The 21196-nt window shown below is 35.3% G+C and overlaps 1 protein-coding gene across 1 annotated transcript; it reads left to right on the top strand.

Annotated features, from left to right (window-relative positions):
- Positions 1-17106: 17106 nt before the first annotated feature.
- Positions 17107-20483, top strand: LOC126706718 (cysteine proteinase RD21A-like). The gene is made up of 5 exons (XM_050406256.1): positions 17107-17693; positions 18617-18852; positions 19030-19170; positions 19515-19970; positions 20080-20483. The coding sequence occupies exons 1-5, from the start codon at positions 17228-17230 to the stop codon at positions 20176-20178; spliced, it is 1398 nt and encodes a 465-aa protein (XP_050262213.1). The 5' UTR covers positions 17107-17227; the 3' UTR covers positions 20179-20483.
- The last annotated feature ends 713 nt before the right edge of the window (positions 20484-21196 follow it).

Here is a 21196-nt window from a genome sequence, read left to right as displayed (position 1 = left end):
TGTGAGGAAAAAAAAAATCTAAGAGAATACTCTGTGTCATAATTTTGGCACAACTCTAATGTGGTAAGCTGTGAACGATAGAAAAAAAGTAATATATCTGTTTAAAAGTTATAGGTCACTAATCTCACTTTATCACATAGAACTATTATGAAAAATAGTGTGGTATATATAGAGTGCTCCTAGAATTTACTCCTAGGTGAAAAATTGAACAATATATATATATACACACACTCTCTGATAAGTACATTAGTTGACATTAAAATAAAATTATATTAGTAGCATGACACCTCAACAAGACAATTATATGGCACCTTAGCAACATGTAGATATTTTACCTTGAAAATAGGTCATCAAAGCAAGTGCTACAAGCTATCGAGAGCATGTTAGTCATAGTTAAGGTGAGTTTGGTTCAACTTTTTGATATTATGTTTTTTTTAAAAGTTGGGATTTTAAAAAGTGCAATATGAAATTGGACTTTTTGTAAAAACTGAGTGTTTGGTAAAAACTGTTAAAAAGTGTTTTTTGAATAAACTGAGTGTTTGGTTAACACTTATAAAAGTAGCAGTTTGATAGATAAATTACCAAAAAAGACAATGTATATATAACGAGAATTCTTTGTTTTAATTACCTCTCTTAATGCAAGTTATGGACACAATATTTTTACAAAAATTTCACAATAAAATCTATATGACAAGTTTTTAAGGGTAGGAAAAAAAAAAAAAAAAGTCATTAGTAGGTCTAGATGAGAACTAATAACAACTTACCATGTAAACTTTATTATAAAATTGTTATAAAAATATTCTGTCAATAGTACTATTTTTTTTAAAAGAAAAATAGTACTAATTTAAAAAGTTTAGAGATATAATAAAATGTTACAATATTTTCATAATACTAATTTAAAATTAATCTTTGTAAAATAAAATTTTATTAACATTGTTCTAGGATTATACATGTACCCACAATTTTTTCTCCAACACATACTCTATAACATCACAGTTGTGAAATAATCTATGTTCCTACTCCTTATATTTTCTTCCACATTGCTTTACCCAAACCCAAAAAACTCTTTTCTTTCTTTCTTTTCTTTCATTTTTTTCTCATCCAATTGTCTTCCACGTTGCTTTCCCCAAACCCAAAAAAAAAAAAAAAAAAAAAAAAAAAAAAAAAACCAAGAAGCTGCAGCACAGCAGCATAGAGGAGCAAAAAAACCATGGGCAATTTAGGAAAAAAAGAAACCCACTAACAGTAATATTTTTGTTTTGAGATAACGAGTTTGTGTGTTTTGCAACTGCAACTCAAGGCTGCTGTGCCAAAATGCGCAAGGCCTTCACATTTCAAAACACAACTTTTTAGAAAAAACTGCGTTTAAAACCTTACCAAATGCAAATATTATTTTTTGGGTTTCAAAAACGCTTTTTGCCATAGGAAAGTGCAAACAAACGGGCACTTAGACTTCACAAATGTTGTGGGTTCGAATTAAGTTCAATTGGTAAGTCTCTTGTTCTGAAATAAGATATTTGAGATTCAAATTCGCCTACACCAAAAATCAATTAAAGTCATAAAATAATGATAAAGAGCAATTATCATAAAACGAATATCATAAATTAAAATTCTATTGTATTTTCTAAATATTACAAAAAGACCTCACAAATCTCGAGACCTAATCAAGAAAATCACGAGATCTCGTATAAATAGATAAATTAATAGGAGAAATTAAACTATCCTAACACTTAATAATATAAATTAATTTACTAATTAGTTAAAGTAGTATAGTCACTTATAGTAGAGGAAAGATAACCACTTAACAATCAAAAGTTTTATTGTATAATAAATATATGATATAATAGTCAAAAGTTTTGAGCTCAATTAACACTTTTAGTGTTAATTTAATTGTCAAGGGCCTTATAACTTAATTGGTATTTCCTCATGCACAATTGGGGCCTAGAGGGGAAATGATTCAAGCTGTGAAATTAGCAATATATTAGAACTATCATAAAAAAAATTGACACTTCCATTTTTTTTCAAAAGAATAAAATATAAACATCTAAAGTTTAAATTCTTCCTTCCCCAAATATTATATATATATATATATATATATATATATTGAAGTCATGGAGTAGGGTTCACTTTGGCAATGTGAAACAGCAGATAAAGCATGCAAAGGACCAACTGTGGCATGCTAAAGAAGTTTCGGTCAGAACTGGGGAACATGAGGATGTTGTGCGGATAAAGAAGGAATTGAATTTTTTTTTTTTTTTTTTTTTTTTTTTTTTTTAGAAACGAAGGAATTGAATACTTTATATGATAAAGAGGAGAAGATGTGGGAACAACGGTCCAGGGTTCAGTGGCTAAAGCATGGTGATCAAAATACAAAGTTCCTTCATGGGACTACTACTCAAAGGAAGAGGAAGAATTTTATTAAGGGTTTGTGTGATGGGAATGGAGATTGGCAGGAAGATGAGGATTTTTTTTCGACTCTCCTTACTGATTTTTATACTAATCTCTTTACTTCTTCGAATCCATAAGATTTTGATAGGGTTTTAGATAGGGTTGAAGCTGTGGTAACTGAGACTATGAGAGTAGATCTTGCGAGACCTTTTACTAGTGAGGAGGTGGGGGTGGCAATCAAGGAAATGGCTCCACTTAAAGCCCCTAGTCCGGATGGTATGCTGCCCTTATTTTATCAAACTTATTGGACTGATATAGGTATGGATGTTGCTCACGCTATTTTATCTTGTCTAAATTCGAGGTCTTTCCTTAGGTCTATAAACCATACCTTTATTACTCTGATTCCCAAAGTCCACAATCCTGAAAGGGTTTCAGATTTTAGACCCATAAGTTTGTGCAATGTGATTTATAAGATCATTAGAAAGGTGATTGCCAATCACCTCAAGCCTATACTTAATTCCATTATTTCTGAGGCCCAAAGTGCTTTCATTGCTGATAGATTGATTACTGATAATATTTTAATTACATTTGAATCTTTGCATCATATGAAGAATAGTTGTACAAGGAAGAAAGGCTTTATGGCTATGAAATTAGATATGAGCAAGGCTTATGACTGGGTGGAATGGGTATTTCTTGAAAAAATACTTCTCAAGATGGGATTCTCGCCCGCATGGGTGGCTTTGATTATAGATTGCATTACCACTGTATCATATTCTATTCTCGTGAACAGTGAGTCAAAGGGTATGATAGTCCCTTTTAGAGGTCTAAGACAGAGAGATCCTCTTTCCCCTTATTTGCTCCTTTTTTGTGCTGAGGGGTTGATGCTCTTTTACGAAATGTTGCAACAAAAGGAGACATACAAGGTTTCTCACTTTGTAGAAATGGGCCTAAACTAACTCACCTATTCTTTGCAGATGATTGCTTAATCTTTTGCAAGTCTACTTTAGAAGTGTAAGGTTGAATTTATTCAACCATCTAATTGGCTTTATTCCGTGCCAAATTTGCTTGTAATTCAGCATTTAGTAACCCTGTATTTAGGTGGGTTTGTTGTAAGGGTAGTGAGTGAGACAGAGTGAAGATTGCTCAAGAGTGTGCAAGAAAACAGAGTGTTGCGACTGGGACTCGCGGGTGGACTCGCGGCTGCAAGCCGCCAGAAGCTGCACACGTGCCAAGCATGCTGGAAGATGAACAGTCATGCTAGCTGGAGCACTACAGGACAAAACAGGACAACTGGCCATACGGTTAACTCGCGACTAAATCTCGCGACTTGGTCAAGCCGCGAGGTCAAGCCGCGAGCCACCCCTGTTTTGCCAAAACCTGACGTTTCACATTCCTCTTTACTCGAGTATAAATACCCCTTTAACCCACGATTGAAAGAAAGCTTCCAGAGAGAATTTTGAGAGAGAAACCCTAAAGAAAAATCAGATTGTTTCACCCACAATCTATACCTTAGAGTCTCTTCAAATTCCCTTACTCTCTTCCTCTCCATTGTCAAATTCTTGAGAGGCATTATACCAAAACTGGTTCTCATCATTATCATCTCTGTGAGACAGTCGTTTGGAGTTCTGGGAAGCAGTTAGGAAGGAGTCAATCTTCATTGGTTGATGCTACGGTCTAGTAGCGGAATCCGGGAAGCTAGAAAAGAAAAAGGTTCGGCGCAACCTCGTTGGAGCAAGAAGTTTGGAGGGCTTAGGTGCACTGGGTAGATTAGGCTTGGAGGGTCTATTGATGTCCTTGTATCCCAACTGTATTTTCTAGTGGATTGATTACCGCTTGGAGGGCGGCGGAGAGGTTTTTCGCCGAGGTCTTCGGTTTCCTCTTCGATAACACATCGCGTGTTGTCTTTGTGTTTGCATCTTCCTTCCTCTCTATCTTTGCCTTTATATTATCTGCTGTGATTTTATTATGTTATGGCTTTGATAGTTTTTAACCTATTTCACATTATAGCATATGTTAAGTTTCCGCACACTTGTTGTTTAACATATTGCTTGTGTTGGTTAAGTTAATTTTTGGGGGTCTAAACGTTCAAAAGTGTTTTGTACATGTTTTTGAACTTTCAATTGGTATCAGAGCGGGTACACTTGTTGTGGTTTAAATACCTAAGTGTGATCCTTGACCCCTTGTGTTTATTTGCCATGGATTGTGCTTTGTATGACTCTTTGCATGATTTGGTTGGTGATGAATGTAACATGCCACATGTTTGTGAAAATGCCTCTATGAGTGTTAATCCTCATAATTGTGATGACATGTTATTTGAATCTATGGGTGTTGTTGACAAACTCTTGAAGAAAGGAGCTAAGAAGTTTCAAAAGAATTTGAGCAAGTTAGTTTGTGAAAAGGATGATTTGATTGCTAAACTCAATGAATCCAACAAATTGGTTAAGAAATATAAGAATCTTGCTGAAATTTCTCTTGAAAAACTAAAAGAGTTTGAATGTTTAAATAAGGACTTGGATGCTAAACTTGTTTTGTCTAACAAACTTGTTGATGATCTTAAATGTGAAAATGAATCTGTTAAGATGCATGCCAAGTGTTTGATTACTGAACCTACTGTTAAAAAGGATGAAAATATGTGTTGCAATCTTGTTGTGGTACCCGATTTTGTGCCTAGTGTGTGTTCTACCGTAAAGGACAAATCGGTGTACATTCTTCCACATAAAAGAAATCAAAAGGTGGAGAGAAATGCTGTTAAGTCAAAGCCTCTGTTTAGGTCTCAACCTAAGGTTTTGGATGGATCTAAGTTTGTTCCAACTTGCCACCATTGTGGTGTGATTGGTCACATAAGACCCCAATGCCCCAAGTTAAAAAGAGAACAAACCTTTGTTGCTAGATCTCTTCCCAAAAAGCCTAGTAGACCTAAACACATTGTGTGTCACCATTGTGGTGCCTTTGGTCATGTAAGACCTCAATGCTCTAAGTTTCATGCTTTTAAAAGAATCAAAAGAAAAGAAAAACTTGAGCTTTTTGGAAGTTGTGCTAAAAAGAGTAAACCAGTTTTAAGTGAAAATAGCATGTTGTTAAAGAAAATGTTTAATGCTCTTAACTCATTGACTATGTGCATCTCCGGTTCTCATTCTTCCAACCCTCGTCTCATTTCTCATGAGACACTCATTCCAAACAATCATTCCGTTTGGATGAGGAAGGGTTCCTATGGTTGAGCTTTTGCTCTTTTGGTCCTTGATCTAATTCTTTCGATCTTTGTAGGACCCTTCATGCATTAAATGTCATATCTTCATGCATTTTGTGCATCTTGCATTTATTTGTATGCATTGTTTTGTTTTTTATCTTACTTTTATATTTCAGTTTTGTGTGAGTAAAAAATCCAAAACCACATAAAAAGTGAAAAATTCAAAAAGTTTGATCGTATATGTTTGAGCACATATCACATGTGAGTTTGGCCTTGTACCTTTGTACAAATGGCTTTGTGCATTTACGAGCTTAGCTTGTTATTTTTGCACTTATATCTTTGTGGGAAAAATCTTGACGTCTTTGTGTGATTGTTGTAAATCGATCTTCAAGCTTGTCATGAATGATTAGTCAATAGTCATGTTGGTTTTGATACATGCGTAGACTTGTGCTTATATCTCTTCCTACTCTTTTATCTTTATTGCTTAAAGAGCTCAATAAATGTAAATCTCAAAATGAAAAGAGATAATGAGCTGCAAAAGCCGTCGCACATACTAGTATTCGACTAGGAAAAAGGGAAAGCGACTTAAATGAAATTGTATGATGCCCAAAAAGCCAAAGGCTTGTTCATCAAATTGAAATATCACAAATTTTAGGCATCGATCTCAAAATGAGATGTTTTGATTCAAAATGATTAAATGTTATGAATTGTAAAGAAGCCAAATGAAAAGCTTCATCATATGTAATCATTTTCTTGTGGGAGGTCATATATGTTCATTTCTATAATTGAGATAGACCACTTGACTTAGCACTAGTTGTGTATGACTTGATTGAATTGATCATTGAAGTTTCACTCTAGACTAAGGATTATTCCACATTTGATACACACACACAACACACATGCCTAATGTTCAATGAATGTCTCATTCATTTGTTAGATTGTACTTGTCTAAATGTGATGTGTGTGTGCTCAATCTTATATGGATTAATCCAAAAAGATTTTTGATCATTTTATATGTTTTTGGAAGTGATTTTTATCACTTTTTGTGTTTATGTTTAGTGCTTACTTTGTTTTTCAATGTTTAAACGTGTTCTGAATTGAAAAACAGGTGTCAGTGTTTTTCGAGGCTCAGCTGGCGACTCGCCAATCGCGAAACCCCAGTCGCGAGCTCATCCAGAAGCTTTTGGCGACTCACTCGCGACTTGCTCGCGGCTCACTCGCGACTCGCGAAGATTTTCGCGGCTGAAACTCGCGGCTCGCGGCTGAAACTCGCGGCTCGCGGCTTGCTCGCGACTGAACCTCGCGACTCGCCCAGTCGCGAAACGCCCAGAAACAGCTTTTTAAAGGGCTTTTTGTGGGAAACTTGTTTTAAACCTCTCCCATCCTCTCTAAAACCCCTCTTTCAATATTTTTACATCAAAATCCAACCAATTTGAATGGTTTTTCATTCCATTAACATTTCTAAGGTAATTATAAATTCTTTTCATTTTTTTTTATCCTTGGATTATGTTTTGGAGAGTTTTGTGCTCTTGGTTGGGATTTTTATCATTGGGGTTGGGAAAACTTAATTTTTGTCAAATTTCTTTATGGGATTGGTTTCTTTTGTTGATATGCATTGGATGTTGGCCCCTTGTGACAGAAAGAACATGTATTAAGGGTGGATTTCATGATGTTCATGCATTGTTTCACATTATTGTTCATAGTGTGCATGCTAGGTGTTTGATAAAATGCCTCTTAGACATTTTCTCGCTTGTTTGGACTCCGATGAGTACCAAACTTTGGGGTTTCTCATGTTTCCTCATTAGGAACATGTTTGGTTCATTAGTTGTGTATTTTGCACACTTTACCCCACATGTGCATTTTTCATGCATTGGTCATGCATTGCACTTAGCCATCTCTTGCACACACCTTTGCTACCCTTGTCATGCATTGGTCTTTACCTTATTTCTTCATCCTAGCATGTCATGCTTACCTTATGCTTTGTAGCATGTTACTTTGTCTTAGGTTTGAGCTTCATTTTCTCATTCATCTTGTACCCCTCATGCATCATTAGCATTGTTCATACCTTCGTATCTTGCCCTCGTTTCTTCTTGACCCTTTGTCTATTCCTGACAAAAAGGGGGAGAGTATACTCTAGAGTATGTTTCGGAGTATTTTGTCATTTCTATATGACTCTTGTGCACATCCTTAGAGGGAGAAATTCTATTTCTCATGCACATTTGTAGGGGGAGAGTTATTCCATAGGGGAGATGCATATACCAAGGGGGAGAAGATTTTGTGTTAACTAGAAAACCTTGTTCTGTTTGTTTTCTTGTTGGCTTTATGGTGCTTTGTGTTATGCTTTGGTGTTCTCATTGCATCATGTTTGTGCTTTGGACATGCATATATCCCTATGTTATTATGCTTCATTGAATGCATGTTCAGATGATCATTTGCTTTGCTATGTGATCATTGTAGTCATTTCTATACTTGTTATATTATACTTGTCATTTATTACTTACTTTACCTTGAAGGTCTAATGTGTTTTGTGCAAGTGTTTCAGGGTACAAGTATATATATGTTCCAAGTGCATCACAGCTTCTCATCACTTTGAAGGGGAGAAATTTTAAGCACTTTTAGTTTATATTGTTTAAGTTTTTATTCAATATAATGTGTTTGTACCCATGTGCTTTTGTAAGCTTTTAGGGTAAATGTTTTATGCATAGTTTGTAGGCTTTATGGTATGTACCTTGCTTAAGTGCAGCCTTTATGCTATGTTGAAATCAGTACTTTAATCTAAATGTTCTGCATTTTGGTTTATGTACTGTCACTCTTGTGCCCTTGTAGGATTGTTCCTAGATGCATATGCCTTGTGTGCTATGTATTGGTTGAGTGTTGAGCATACAAGTGTCTTGCCTTGTGCTTGTTAACTTGTATGTCCTTGTGTTCATTCCAAGTGTGAATGAGCACTGTGATCACTACCTTATGGTGTTCACTTGGTTGATCAAGCCATGGTTTGTTTATTAACTCCATCTTTGCTTGATCTCATATTGCCTGTTTCATATGCATTTATAATTTTCTGCTTACAATGATCATGGTGTATTGTTGTGTTTCAGGAGTTTATGTTCATATGATTCAAGTGGTTCACAGCTTCTAGAGTTAGGTGTGAATGAGTTTTGTTCAACTGTTCCCAACACACATGTTAAGTCTAGAGTCTGTTTTAGGGTTTTGTCACGGAATAGCCAAAGGGGGAGATTGTAAGGTTGAATTTATTCAACCATCTAATTGGCTTTATTCCGTGCCAAATTTGCTTGTAATTCAGCATTTAGTAACCCTGTATTTAGGTGGGTTTGTTGTAAGGGTAGTAAGTGAGACAGAGTGAAGATTGCTCAAGAGTGTGCAAGAAAACAGAGTGTCGCGGCTGGGACTCGCGGGTGGACTCGCGGTTGCAAGCCGCCAGAAGCTGCACACGTGCCAAGCATGCTGGAAGATGAACAGTCATGCTAGCTGGAGCACTACAGGACAAAACAGGACAACTGGCCATACGGTTAACTCGCGACTGGATCTCGCGACTTGGTCAAGCCGCGAGGTCAAGCCGCAAGCCACCCCTGTTTTGCCAAAACCTGACGTTTCACATTCCTCTTCACTCGAGTATAAATACCCCTTTAACCCACGATTGAAAGAGAGCTTCCAGAGAGAATTTTGAGAGAGAAACCCTAAAGAAAAATCAGATTGTTTCACCCACAATCTATACCTTAGAGTCTCTTCAAATTCCCTTACTCTCTTCCTCTCCATTGTCAAATCCTTGAGAGGCATTATACCAAACCTGGTTCTCACCATTATCATCTCTGTGAGACAGTCGTTTGGAGTTCTGGGAAGCAGTTAGGAAGGAGCCAATCTTCATTGGTTGATGCTACGGTCTAGTAGCGGAATCCGGGAAGCTAGAAAAGAAAAAGGTTCGGCGCAACCTCGTTGGAGCAAGAAGCTTGGAAGGCTTAGGTGCACTGGGTAGATTAGGCTTGGAGGGTCTATTGCTGTCCTTGTATCCCAACTGTATTTTCTAGTGGATTGATTACCGCTTGGAGGGCGGCGGAGAGGTTTTTCGCCGAGGTCTTCGGTTTCCTCTTCGATAACACATCGCATGTTGTCTTTGTGTTTGCATCTTCCTTCCTCTCTGTCTTTGCCTTTATATTATCTGCTGTGATTTTATTATGTTATGACTTAGATAGTTTTTAACCTATTTCACATTATAGCATATGTTAAGTTTCCGCACACTTGTTGTTTAACATATTGCTTGTGTTGGTTAAGTTAATTTTTGGGGGTCTAAACGTTCAAAAGTGTTTTGTACACGTTTTTGAACTTTCAAGAAGAGTGCAATAAAGTTCAAGAGCTACTGGCCTATTATGAGGTAGCTTTGGGTCAAGTGATTAATAAGGAGAAAACCACTCTCTGCTTTAGTAGAAACACAGATGAGGCAACTCAGGAAGCTCTAAAAGTGGCCCTCAATGTCCCTGTTATTAGACATTATGAGAAATATTTAGGCTTACCTTCTTTTGTTGGAAGGAATAGGACGGCATGTTTTACTCAAATCAAAGAAAGGATATGGGGTCGTATGCAAGGCTAGAAGGAAAAGTTGTTGTCTCAAGCAGGGTGGGAGTTTTTATGATTAAGGCAGTGGTTCAATATATTCTAGTTTACTCGATGAGTGTGTTCAAGCTTTCAATGGGTCTCTGTGAAGATATTTAAGCCATGATTCGAAAGTTTTGGTGGGGCAATGGTGATGTGAAGAAAATTCATTAGGTTAAATGGAGTTCGTTATGCTCTTCAAAATCAACTAGAGGTATGGGGTTTCGGGATTTCCAAAAGTTTAATAATGCATTGCTGGCTAAACAGGTGTGGCGTTTTATTCATCATCGAGACTCCCTCCTTTTTAAAGTGTTTAGTGCTAAGTACTTTCCGAATGGTAATATTCTTGAGGCTTCAGTTCATCTTAGATGTTCCTATGCTTGGCGGAGTATTTTACAAGCTCGAAAGGTTATTGAGAAAGGGGCAATATGGAGGGTTGGCAATGGGCAATTGATTGATGTGTGGCAACATAGGTGGCCGCCTAATTCGAACCATAGTAAGATCATTTCTCCAAAAGCTAGTTCATCGGGTCGTCTGGCAAGTTGTTTTCTTTCGTGGGAGGTAGATATGGTGCAGAGGATTCAAGTTTGTGAGGATGGGGTTAAAGATACTCTGATTTGGCCTCTGACCAATGATGGTGAATATAGTGTTAGGAGTGCTTACCGTATGCTTGTCTCTGCTGAAGCTTTTCTTATGCCGAGCTCATCATCTTCAGACAATAATGGTTTGGTTTGGAAGAAGATATGGAAGATCCAGACACCTAATAAGATTTGGCACTTCATTTGGCGTGCTGCAAAGGACTCTTTGCCCACAAAGTAGAACTTATAGGCTCGTCACCTTCCAATTAGTCAAGTGTGTGATGGTTGTGGTGACCACACGGAAATGACTTTACACAGCTTATAGCTTTGCGATCAAGCTCGCTTAGTATGGATGTCAATCTCGGAGTTCCGCTCATTGGTTCAAAAGAAGTGTCAAACCTCCTTTGAGCTATTGGAGGAGATTTTTAGTGGTGGGTTGAGTTTCCGGATAGCTTTATTTGCCACGGTGGCTTGGTGTTTATGGCAACGTCGAAATCGGATGCAAGAACATCAACCTATTTGGTTGTTGCATGAACTGGGTGATAGAGCAAGGGAGCTAGTGGTAGAGTACGGGGACGTGAATTCTTAGGAGAACTGTGCGCCTAATCCTCGTCCTAGGGTGCATTGGTCTCCTCCACCAAAAGACTACTACAAAGCCAACTTTGATGCCGCTTTTTCCAAAGAATTGGGTTCAGTTGCTGTTGGTTTCGTATATCGAGATCATTCTAGGCAAGTCATTACGGCTTTATGTCAGAATTTGGGTCAGGTTCAGTCGGTTGAGATGGTTGGGTCAGGTTCAGTCGGTTGAGATGGTTGAAGCTTTGGCAGCTCGAAGGGCAATGATTTTTGCAAGGGAGCTAAGCTTGTTTAATATTATTGTTGAAGGTGATTGTCTTCATGTTATTCAGGCTTTGTAGCGAATAGGCCCATGTTATATGTTGTTCAGTCACATCATTGATGAGACTAAGAGTTTGGGACGGATGTTAAGAGGCTGTATGTTTTAGTATGTTATGCGGGAAGGGAATAAATTAGCTCATAGTTTAGCTAAAAAAGTAGTTTTATCTGTAGATATTAAGGTATGGGTAGAAGCTCTACTCGAGGAGGTGGCTGATGTTTTTCAGTCGGATCTTTCCTGAGTTTCGGTTGTTTTCTGTAGTTGTTTCCTTAATAAAATTCCGCTTACCTTTTACTCAAAAAAAAAATATATATATATATATATATATATATATATATGATATGGGTTTAAATTACACCTAGTGTAATTCTTGTAAAGTTACACCTTTTTTACACAGTAGATTTAAAAAATAAAAAAAATAAAAATCTAACAGTTGAAAAAATTTCATTAAATGTTATTCTTTCTTCCTATATTACCTAATTAATACTATAATTTTTTTTTTTGATCTCCTTATTAATTTCTATCCTCTTATTCTTTTCCCATCTTTTTCCGCTTTTCTACCTAATTTATTTTCCAGCTGCCGATCAAATCATCAAACCATTGCAAAGCCAACAAAAAACGTCACTAACAAACAACCAAGCTAAATCTCAAAATTCCAAAAATACTGCATTGGACCAACATGTGGTAATTTCTAAAATACGTTACAATGGACCACCTCTGTTGGCTTCTTTCTCTCTTATTAAACTCGATCCCAAAGAACAAGACAAATTTATAAGATCTTTTTTGCACCTAATTCGAACAACATGTGATAATTTCTAAAATATGTTGCTAAAATAATATTAAGTGTGGAGCTGGAAGTAGGAGTGGTTGTAATGATGTGAGTCCACTATATCTTCTCTTGGCCATTCATTTTTCTACAAACCCAATTTCAACATATTTCATTCTAATTTATTCGATCCGAAAAACCACTCTCATACACAATAGAAATATTAAAATTCAGTACATATTAGTTTCCGCAATACAAACCCACACTTTTCAAATGAAGAAATAATTAGGGGTTGTTTGGATTTGCTGTTTTCATAACTCATAACTTTGTTTCTATAACTCATTACTCAAAAATAATGGGACCCATAGCTGAGAAGTCCGTTTGGTTTTTGTTTCCAGTTTTTATTTCCATCACTCAATTCTCTGATTTTTGAGTGATGAGTTATGGAAACTGAAAACACATTTTAGGTGTTTTCAATTTCCATAACTCTGTTTTCAATGACATTTTCATAATTAAAACTACATAGTGGGTCCCATGGTCAGAGTCAGCTGCAACTTTTAACCCTTTTTTTCTTCTTTCACTGGGTTTGGTGTCTTCATCTTCTTTTTTTTTTTTCTTTCTTTTTTCTTTCACACTAGGTGGCTTCTTCTTCTTCTTCTTCTTTTTTTTCCCTTTCACACTACGTCTTGGTCTTCTTCATTAAGTTTTTTTCTTCTTCTTCTTTCACTGGGTTTAGGTTTTTTTTTTTTTTTTTTTTTTTTTCACTGGGATCGGAATTTTGGTTTTTTTTTTTTTTTTTTCTTCTTCTTTCACTAGGATCAGAATTCTAGGTTTTTTTTTTTTTTTCACTGGGTTCGGTGAGTTTGGGTACTAGGGTTGAAGAAAAAAAAAAAGAGTAAAAGCTGCACCAAGTTATAGGTATGGGACTCACAAATAGTTGAAAATTTTGAGTGATGACAAGTTGAGTGATGGTACCAAACAGACTTTATGTAGGGAGTTAGGGTATTTTAAGTGATAAGTGACGAAAATTGAGTGAAGAATGATGAATGATGAAAAAAAAATCCAAACAGGGCCTTAACCTCCAACTGCAGTGGATAGATGATTCAATCTACAAGTGGGAAAGAGTGAAAGAGGAGAGAGAGTGGGGTAGCAGATGTGGCATAGGATACATTAAATGCAAAGAGAGAATATAAAAGCAATAAATATTAATTGATGATATGGACAATAATATTTTTCAACCCTCAAATCTTTTAAAAATCTATAGTTTAAAAAAGAAAAATGATATGTCTACAACATTTTTACAACAAATCTTAAGTGGCAGGTTATTACTGGTTGTTATTGTTAGGGCAAAAAAGTAATCTTAGTATTAGTTTCAAATTTAAACCAATAACAACTAACCACTTGTGATTTATTGTAAAAATATTATAGACGTAGCATCTTTCTTTAAAAAATGTATAATTTTGCAAGAGTTATATAAGATGTAACTTGAACTTCTCTCTCTCTCTCTCTCTCTCTCTATATATATATATATATATATATATATATAATAACAAGACATGACTAGTGATTGGAATTTGGGCTAGTGTAGCAATCTCAGCACAACGCTTGTCAAGTTGGGCCTTGAGCATAGATGGTATTGCCCTGTTGGGCCCTTTCTTGGCGCAGTGTGGCCCTTTGTTGCAATAAATTTTATTCTTCCCAGGAAAAAAGAAAAAGATAGAACTTGAACCATTATGCCACCAACAAAGATTTTGTGCGCTTTTCTTTAGCAAACGGAAATGAGCCACGGCATGGAGGTATGATAAAACCGGTTCATTCAGAGTAATGGGTTTGTGTGTCGGTTTGAAAAGAGCTTATCTATTTTTTTTTTTTTTTTTGCTAGAAAAGTGTGTTAAAGTACGTAATTCGCAAAAGTAAGAAAAGCAAGTTTTAAAAAACTGTACTTAAATTAATAAAAGCTAATAGTTAAAAGTTGAACTTACAAACTCAAACCAAAAGGACACAGAGTGATCAGTAATTCAGTACATGGCTAAATACCAAGTTATCTAGAAGTGGATCCTCCAAGGAACTACCACTATAAAATTAACTTTGATGGTGCAGTTTTCTGAACAATACTATGAACAACCAAATCCTAGAGTCCCATGCCTTCTCTTTTTGTGAAACATGTTTTGTTTGATTATTGCTCTTTTCCGGACAAAACACATGCAATCCAAGGGAAGTAATTTTCAGTCTACTATGGTCCTTAAATAGGTGGGTTATTCTGGAGCTGTGTTAAGCTCACAGATCAATTAGGGCTCATTTGGGCCTAGAAAAACAAGCACAATCAACCCAAAAGCAACTGCCTACTTTAGCCCAGACTCAACTAAAATTGGACCATAATTTAATAACCAACATCCAGCCCTCATAAAATAAAATAAGCCCACATCTGTTAAAAAGGGAGACCATCGTTTTTAAACAGGGAGAAGGGCAATTGATAATAATTATCAGTTAAGACTTTTGTAGCTCAATTAGTTGACATCTATTAGATCTTGGTAGCTCAATTGGTTGACATCCATTAGACCTTAGTAGCTCAATTGGTTGACACCTCCTAGACCTTAATGCTTTCAATAGAAAAATCTAATATTCAAATCTCACCATCTCATCTATTGAATTATAAAAACTATTAGAACTCTTTCATAGATTTAGAATGGCCTTTTAAGATTCAGCCTCACAAAGGATGAGTCTTATTCTTGCCCTTTCCTCTCCCTCTTTTCAAATTATCTTTCAACCAAAAAAAGAAAATCTTAAATTTTACCTTATAAATATGACAAGATTAAGATTATCAACATTTTATTACGAAAGAGTTGTCAACAAACAATGCCTTGGTAAACTCTTCAAATACAATGCATTTTTTTCTACTTCTTTTTTTAGATAGCAAATACAATGTATCTTAAATCTTAATAGTGTGAAACCAGTAGCAGTACCTTTTCTTTCTTGTCTAATTCCTTATGTTCTGCTCTAATAGTCAATGATGTAAATTGAGAATTTTGAAATACAATGGACTAAAATGAAACGTCAATAAAAAAAAAAAACAGACTAAGAAGGACCAAAAGGTATTTTTGCTTAAAAATTAGGTCTTCTAGAAGTCATGATTGTGATAAGTGAATATCTTCTCCTTATTACGACTTTAGTACCAAAATTTCAATAAAATTAAATCATTATTTCAATTAAAATTCTATTATTAAAAGTTTGAAAAATTTTAAAGAAATTAAATTTCGTTATTTATTTTCAATTATTTATCTACCATAATTTTTTATTTTTTTTTATTAAAAATCAATCTTATATGATAGGCTTATGTCATAAACTAACCTTTATAATTTTTTTTTTTAATTTCATTGATATTTGTAATATTTGATTTATTTTACATATAAATTGTTGTGCATTGCATGGACATAGTACTAGTGCAATTTAAATTAAAAATTCATACAAACTAAAAAGTTATTTTAAAACCAAAAACAAAAGATTTCCTAGATTTTTATCTTAAAAAATAATTAAACAAAAAAAAAAAAGATTTGTACCCAACTTTTTTGAGAAATTTTTTTAGCAACTATTGAGTTACTTTTGTATTATATTTATTTTTTTGGAAGGTCAAGGACATAAAATTTTCACAAATTTGTTCATAATTTACTAAGTTTTTTTTTTTTTTACAAGATAGAAATTCTACTCTATCCTAATCTCAGTGCATATGTATGTAAAACTCCCTCCTGAAAACTTGAACTTCGGCCCTTACCCTCCACATCTTATAAGTATTTATACTTGTGAAGTAACTATTGTACCAAGGATGTACGGTAGTACTAATGTGTTAAAATGTATTTGGAGTAATATTACTTTAATATTGGCTCTCCACGAACACACTCTAAAATGTATCATTCACAACAGGCAACACCAAGAGCTATTGAAAAATTGTGATACTAGATTTGTTATTTATTTTTATCAAGTATTAACCATAAAGAGACAAAGGGTCTCTCTCTTTTTCTTTTTCTTTTTTTTTTTCTTTTTTTTTCTTTTTATAATTCAATAATTGTAGGAGTGAAAATTGGAATCTTAGATATTTCAATTAGAAATACTAAAAAATACTAATTGAACTTACAAGGTGGGTCAAAGATCCTTTATTAGGGGAACTTGTGATGGAATCTTCCTTCCCTATTATTATAAATTTTTTTTCATGTGCCAATTATTGTAAATTTGTAACAATCCAATTATTTAAAAAAAATTACAAATAAATATATTATATATTATAGTGTTTCTCCTATCTCATTTATAATTTTATGGTAAACAAGCGTGGCCAGACTGATTATTATCTGTTTTTGGCCATCTCCCACTCATCCTCCTGACCTATAATTTTGCTTAACCAAATAAAGAAAGCAAAAACACCAAACCAAAAATTCTTTAGAAACAACAAATTTTACAAAAATTTTAACACATACTAACGTGGCAGATTTTTATTTTTATCCATAGTTAAAAAAAGTAGTCTCAGCAGTGCACTCATATAAAAACCAATAAAATCTTACCTAATTAGCGGCTATAAAAATAATATTGTGAAATTTAGTGTGAGTATAGCATCGCTAGATAACAAAAAAAACCTACCAAAATTTAGGTGGGCCACCCATAACCTGCGTGACAGACAGAAACTCCTATTTCCACGTACTTTGGGACTCTCTTTCCTATCGAATCCAACTCAAACTCTCTCTCATTCCCACCTTTATATATCTACAATTCTAGATTCACAACCCACAAACCAAACCCATCTCCTCCTTTTTGTTTCAAACATGGTGAAACTATCCTCTGTTGTTGTTCTTTCTTGTTTTGTTCTGTGCGTTGCTTTTGCAACAGCCATGGACATGTCCATAATCCAATACGATCTGAAACACGGTTTGAGGACCGAGAAACACTTGCGTCACATGTACGAGGCTTGGTTGATGAAGCATGGAAAGGCTTACAATGCCTTGGCAGAGAAGGAAAAGAGATTCGAAATCTTCAAGGACAACCTGCGGTTCATCGACGACCATAACGCGAAGGAGAACCCCACGTACAAGCTTGGCTTGAACCGGTTCGCCGATCTGACCAACGAGGAGTACCGGTCCATGTTTTTGGGCACCAAGATGGACCGGAAGGGCATGCTTTCCGGGACCAAGAGTGACCGGTACGCTTACCGGTCCGGCGAGGAGTTGCCGGAGAGTGTGGATTGGAGAAAAAAAGGAGCTGTCGTTGATGTTAAGGATCAAGGCCAATGCGGTGAGTTTTTGGTTTATTTATTTATTTAAATTGTGAATGTGTGACTTTTTTTTTAAAATAAAAAAATTATAGAAAGATAGAAATTTGATTGAATGACATGGTCATAAACGTAATATATGAGATGTTGACTTTGTTTGAGCGTGGGATTAGCAAATTATCTTGTTTTTGAAGCATGTTCTAACACGGTTTTGGAGACTTTGACTGGGAAAATATTTTACTGGAAAATTGCTGGGAATTTTATTATTAATTATTTTGTTATTATTATTATTATTATTTTTTATCTGGTGGAGATTTTGATGCATACGTTTGGACTTTTTGTTTTTGTTTTTGTTTTGTTTTATCTTCACATGGCTTGAAGAATTGTTCTTTAAGAAACTCTTAAACGGAAAAGAAACGTAAGTTTGGGGAAAAAAATTAAATTTTTTTTTTTTGCCTAAATATATATTATTCTGGATAGTCAATTGGGTAGTTATGCAATTGCGTAATTTGATGGTTTAATGTTGACTCTACTGGCTGATATTAAATGATTATAAAAAATTTTGTGAAATGTTGTAGGATTCATACTACACCTAAGGAAACCTTTGAGTAAGAAATACATTACAAGAAAAATAAAAAAATTAGGCTCTTGTCAATAAGCTCTACCTCAATTGGCACCTCGTTGGTTTAAGACCCATAGGTTGCGTAACTTATGAATTAAAAAAAAAAAAAAAAAAAAAAAAAAGGCTCATTTTAGTTTAATGCTGTGAGATTATGTAAAATGTCACAAATCAAACGACTACGAAATATGTGAATTCAAAGGGGGGATTAGTTTAACGAGATTGGTTTAGATGTTATTTGGTTAAAGATTAAGGATGTAATATTATTTTGTTTGCAACTGAAGGTAATTTTACATTAGGCTGATGTTTTATTTGTGTATGATGAAGGGAGTTGCTGGGCATTCTCTACTATTGGTGCTGTGGAAGGTATAAATAAAATTGTGACAGGTGATCTTATCTCCTTGTCGGAGCAAGAATTGGTGGACTGTGATCAGACATATAACCAAGGATGCAATGGAGGTCTCATGGACTATGCCTTCCAATTCATCATAAATAATGGTGGCATTGATTCTGAAGAAGATTACCCTTACAAGGCTCGTGATGGCTCATGTGATCCCAATCGGGTTTGTGTCAAATCCATGTTTTGTTGTTCAATCTCTTTTTGAAGTTAAAACAATTGAATTGATTGGAAGAGCATATGAACTTTCGTACTTTAGACTTTAGTCCTCTTGTTTTATTCTATATCCTAAATTCTTTTTTTTTTTTTTTTTTTTTTTTTTTTTTTTTTTTTAACGTTTCAGAGAAATGCTCGGGTTGTGACCATTGATGGATATGAAGATGTACCTACAAATGATGAGAAGGCCTTGATGAAGGCTGTGGCAAATCAACCAGTTAGTGTTGCCATTGAAGCCGGTGGCAGAGCTTTCCAACTCTATGACTCGGTAATGGCTCTTTCTCATAAGCATTTAACTTTCTAGGGAATTTATTTTAATCTCAATTGGATTTGATCTCAGTTTAAGCTCAATAACGATGTCTGTGTAGTTCATTCTACAATTACCCAACTAATGAAAAATAAAAAATGCACATCACTATTTGTCTGCCATTCCAGGCCAAGTGAAGGTGGTCTATATAACTCCCTTACCTTAACTATTTGCCTTGGCAGCATGAATCATTTGAGTTCATTACCCAAAAGGAGTGTCTTCTAAACAAGTCTTAGAAACAACAAAATTGTCATGCACTTTACATTAATTTGCTTCTGTTGCAAATTCCTTGTTTGTCCATACAGGGTGTCTTCACTGGGCTCTGTGGAACACAACTAGACCATGGTGTGGTTGCTGTTGGATATGGTACAGAAAATGGTGTTGATTACTGGCTTGTGAGGAACTCTTGGGGTTCAGATTGGGGTGAGAAGGGGTACATCAAGTTAGAGCGCAATGTGGTCAGCACCAACACTGGCAAGTGTGGGATAGCAATTGAGGCCTCATACCCAATCAAGAGCAGTGAGAATCCCCCCAACCCTGGTCCCTCTCCCCCATCTCCTCCTCCAAGTCCGGAAACTGTTTGTGACGAATACTACTCATGCCCTGCGGGAAGCACATGCTGCTGTATGTATCAGTATGGTGATTACTGTTTTGGATGGGGATGCTGCCCCTTGGAGTCTGCAACCTGCTGTGATGACAATTACAGCTGCTGCCCTCATGAGTATCCTGTCTGTGATGTTAGTGCTGGAACTTGCCGTGTGGTAATTACAATTGAACTCTTTTATTATGATCCATAAAGATTCTAGCACCTCCTTCATATTATTTTCCCCTCTTTGTTCTGGTTGTTACTAACACCATTTTATGCAACAGAGCAAGGACAATCCATTGGGAGTTAAAGCTTTGAAGCGGAGTCCTGCTAAAAGCACTTGGCCTCGCCATATTGCTGACAAGAAGAAAAGCAGTGCTTGAGAATCCTTGGGGTCATGTTGGGTCTGAAAAGTGCAAAGGCAAATGATGAAGAATTTAGAGCTATACTTGAAGGGTTGCAAGAAGAAATGCTATTTCTTCATTAAACTCAAAAGTTTCTGCAGACCCCAATTAAACCTGGGATGGAGACTTTCAATGTTGTTTTTTTTAATATATTTTTTTATATGATGATTACTGTAAATACTCTCATTATTTGCCTAGACTCAAAAATTAGAATTGTCAATCAACCAATAATTTGTATATATCTTCCAACTTCTCTTTTCAATAATTGTGATTGGTTTTTTTTATATGTTCTTTGTTTTTTGTTTTTAATAGTGAAGCATGGATTATAGCCATATGCCCGTTTCTTTCTGTTTAACCTTCAATTTATAGAAGGCAGTAATTTATCTTATTCCAACATAGTTGTAGACTTGTAGTTAGCGGGTTTGCATTCAACTTGCTAACCCAATGAACTTGATCCTAATATGAACTACTCAGGTTGGTTTTCTGTGAATTGATGGGTTAAGTTTGGTTGAGATGGGTTTCTTTTTTTTGGTGTAAAATTGGGTTGGATTTGTGTCGTCAAAATTTTCAACCTGAATAACTCGACTTAGCTCATCCTATTAATTATTATTATTATTATTTTATATATATATATATATATATATATTGATAAATTGATAGTTAAGAGGGGAGGGGAGGGGAGGGGGAGGGGGAGGGGGGAAGGGATGGACCCAGGTGGGGGCCTCGGCCACTTGGGTCCATTTTTTTTTTTTTTAGTTATTATATATATATATATATATATATATTTTTTTTTTTTTTTTTTTTGTAGTTGGGCCCTTTACAAAACTTTAGTCCTCTTTCTCCTCAATAATCCTAACTAACCTCACCTAAATCGCAATTGTACAACCCAAAAACTTAATAAAAACAATAAAAATATTTACAATGGTGATTGTATTTTAGCAAAAAAAAAGTTATTTTACTACCAAAAAACCAAAAAATCATATGTTATTAGACAAGC

This window comes from Quercus robur, chromosome 11 (assembly GCF_932294415.1).
Source record: "Quercus robur chromosome 11, dhQueRobu3.1, whole genome shotgun sequence".
Lineage (NCBI taxonomy): Eukaryota > Viridiplantae > Streptophyta > Magnoliopsida > Fagales > Fagaceae > Quercus > Quercus robur.
Note: the sequence above shows the minus strand (reverse complement) of the source record. Positions and strands in the feature narration are given on the sequence as shown.

Coding starts and splice junctions, on each gene's coding strand:
- LOC126706718 (XM_050406256.1), top strand. CDS start 17,228: ATGGTGAAACTATCCTCTGTTGTTGTTCTTTCTTGTTTTGTTCTGTGC. Junction 19,171..19,514: donor CTTTCCAACTCTATGACTCG/GTAATGGCTCTT, acceptor TTGTCCATACAG/GGTGTCTTCACTGGGCTCTG. Junction 19,971..20,079: donor GTGCTGGAACTTGCCGTGTG/GTAATTACAATT, acceptor TTTATGCAACAG/AGCAAGGACAATCCATTGGG.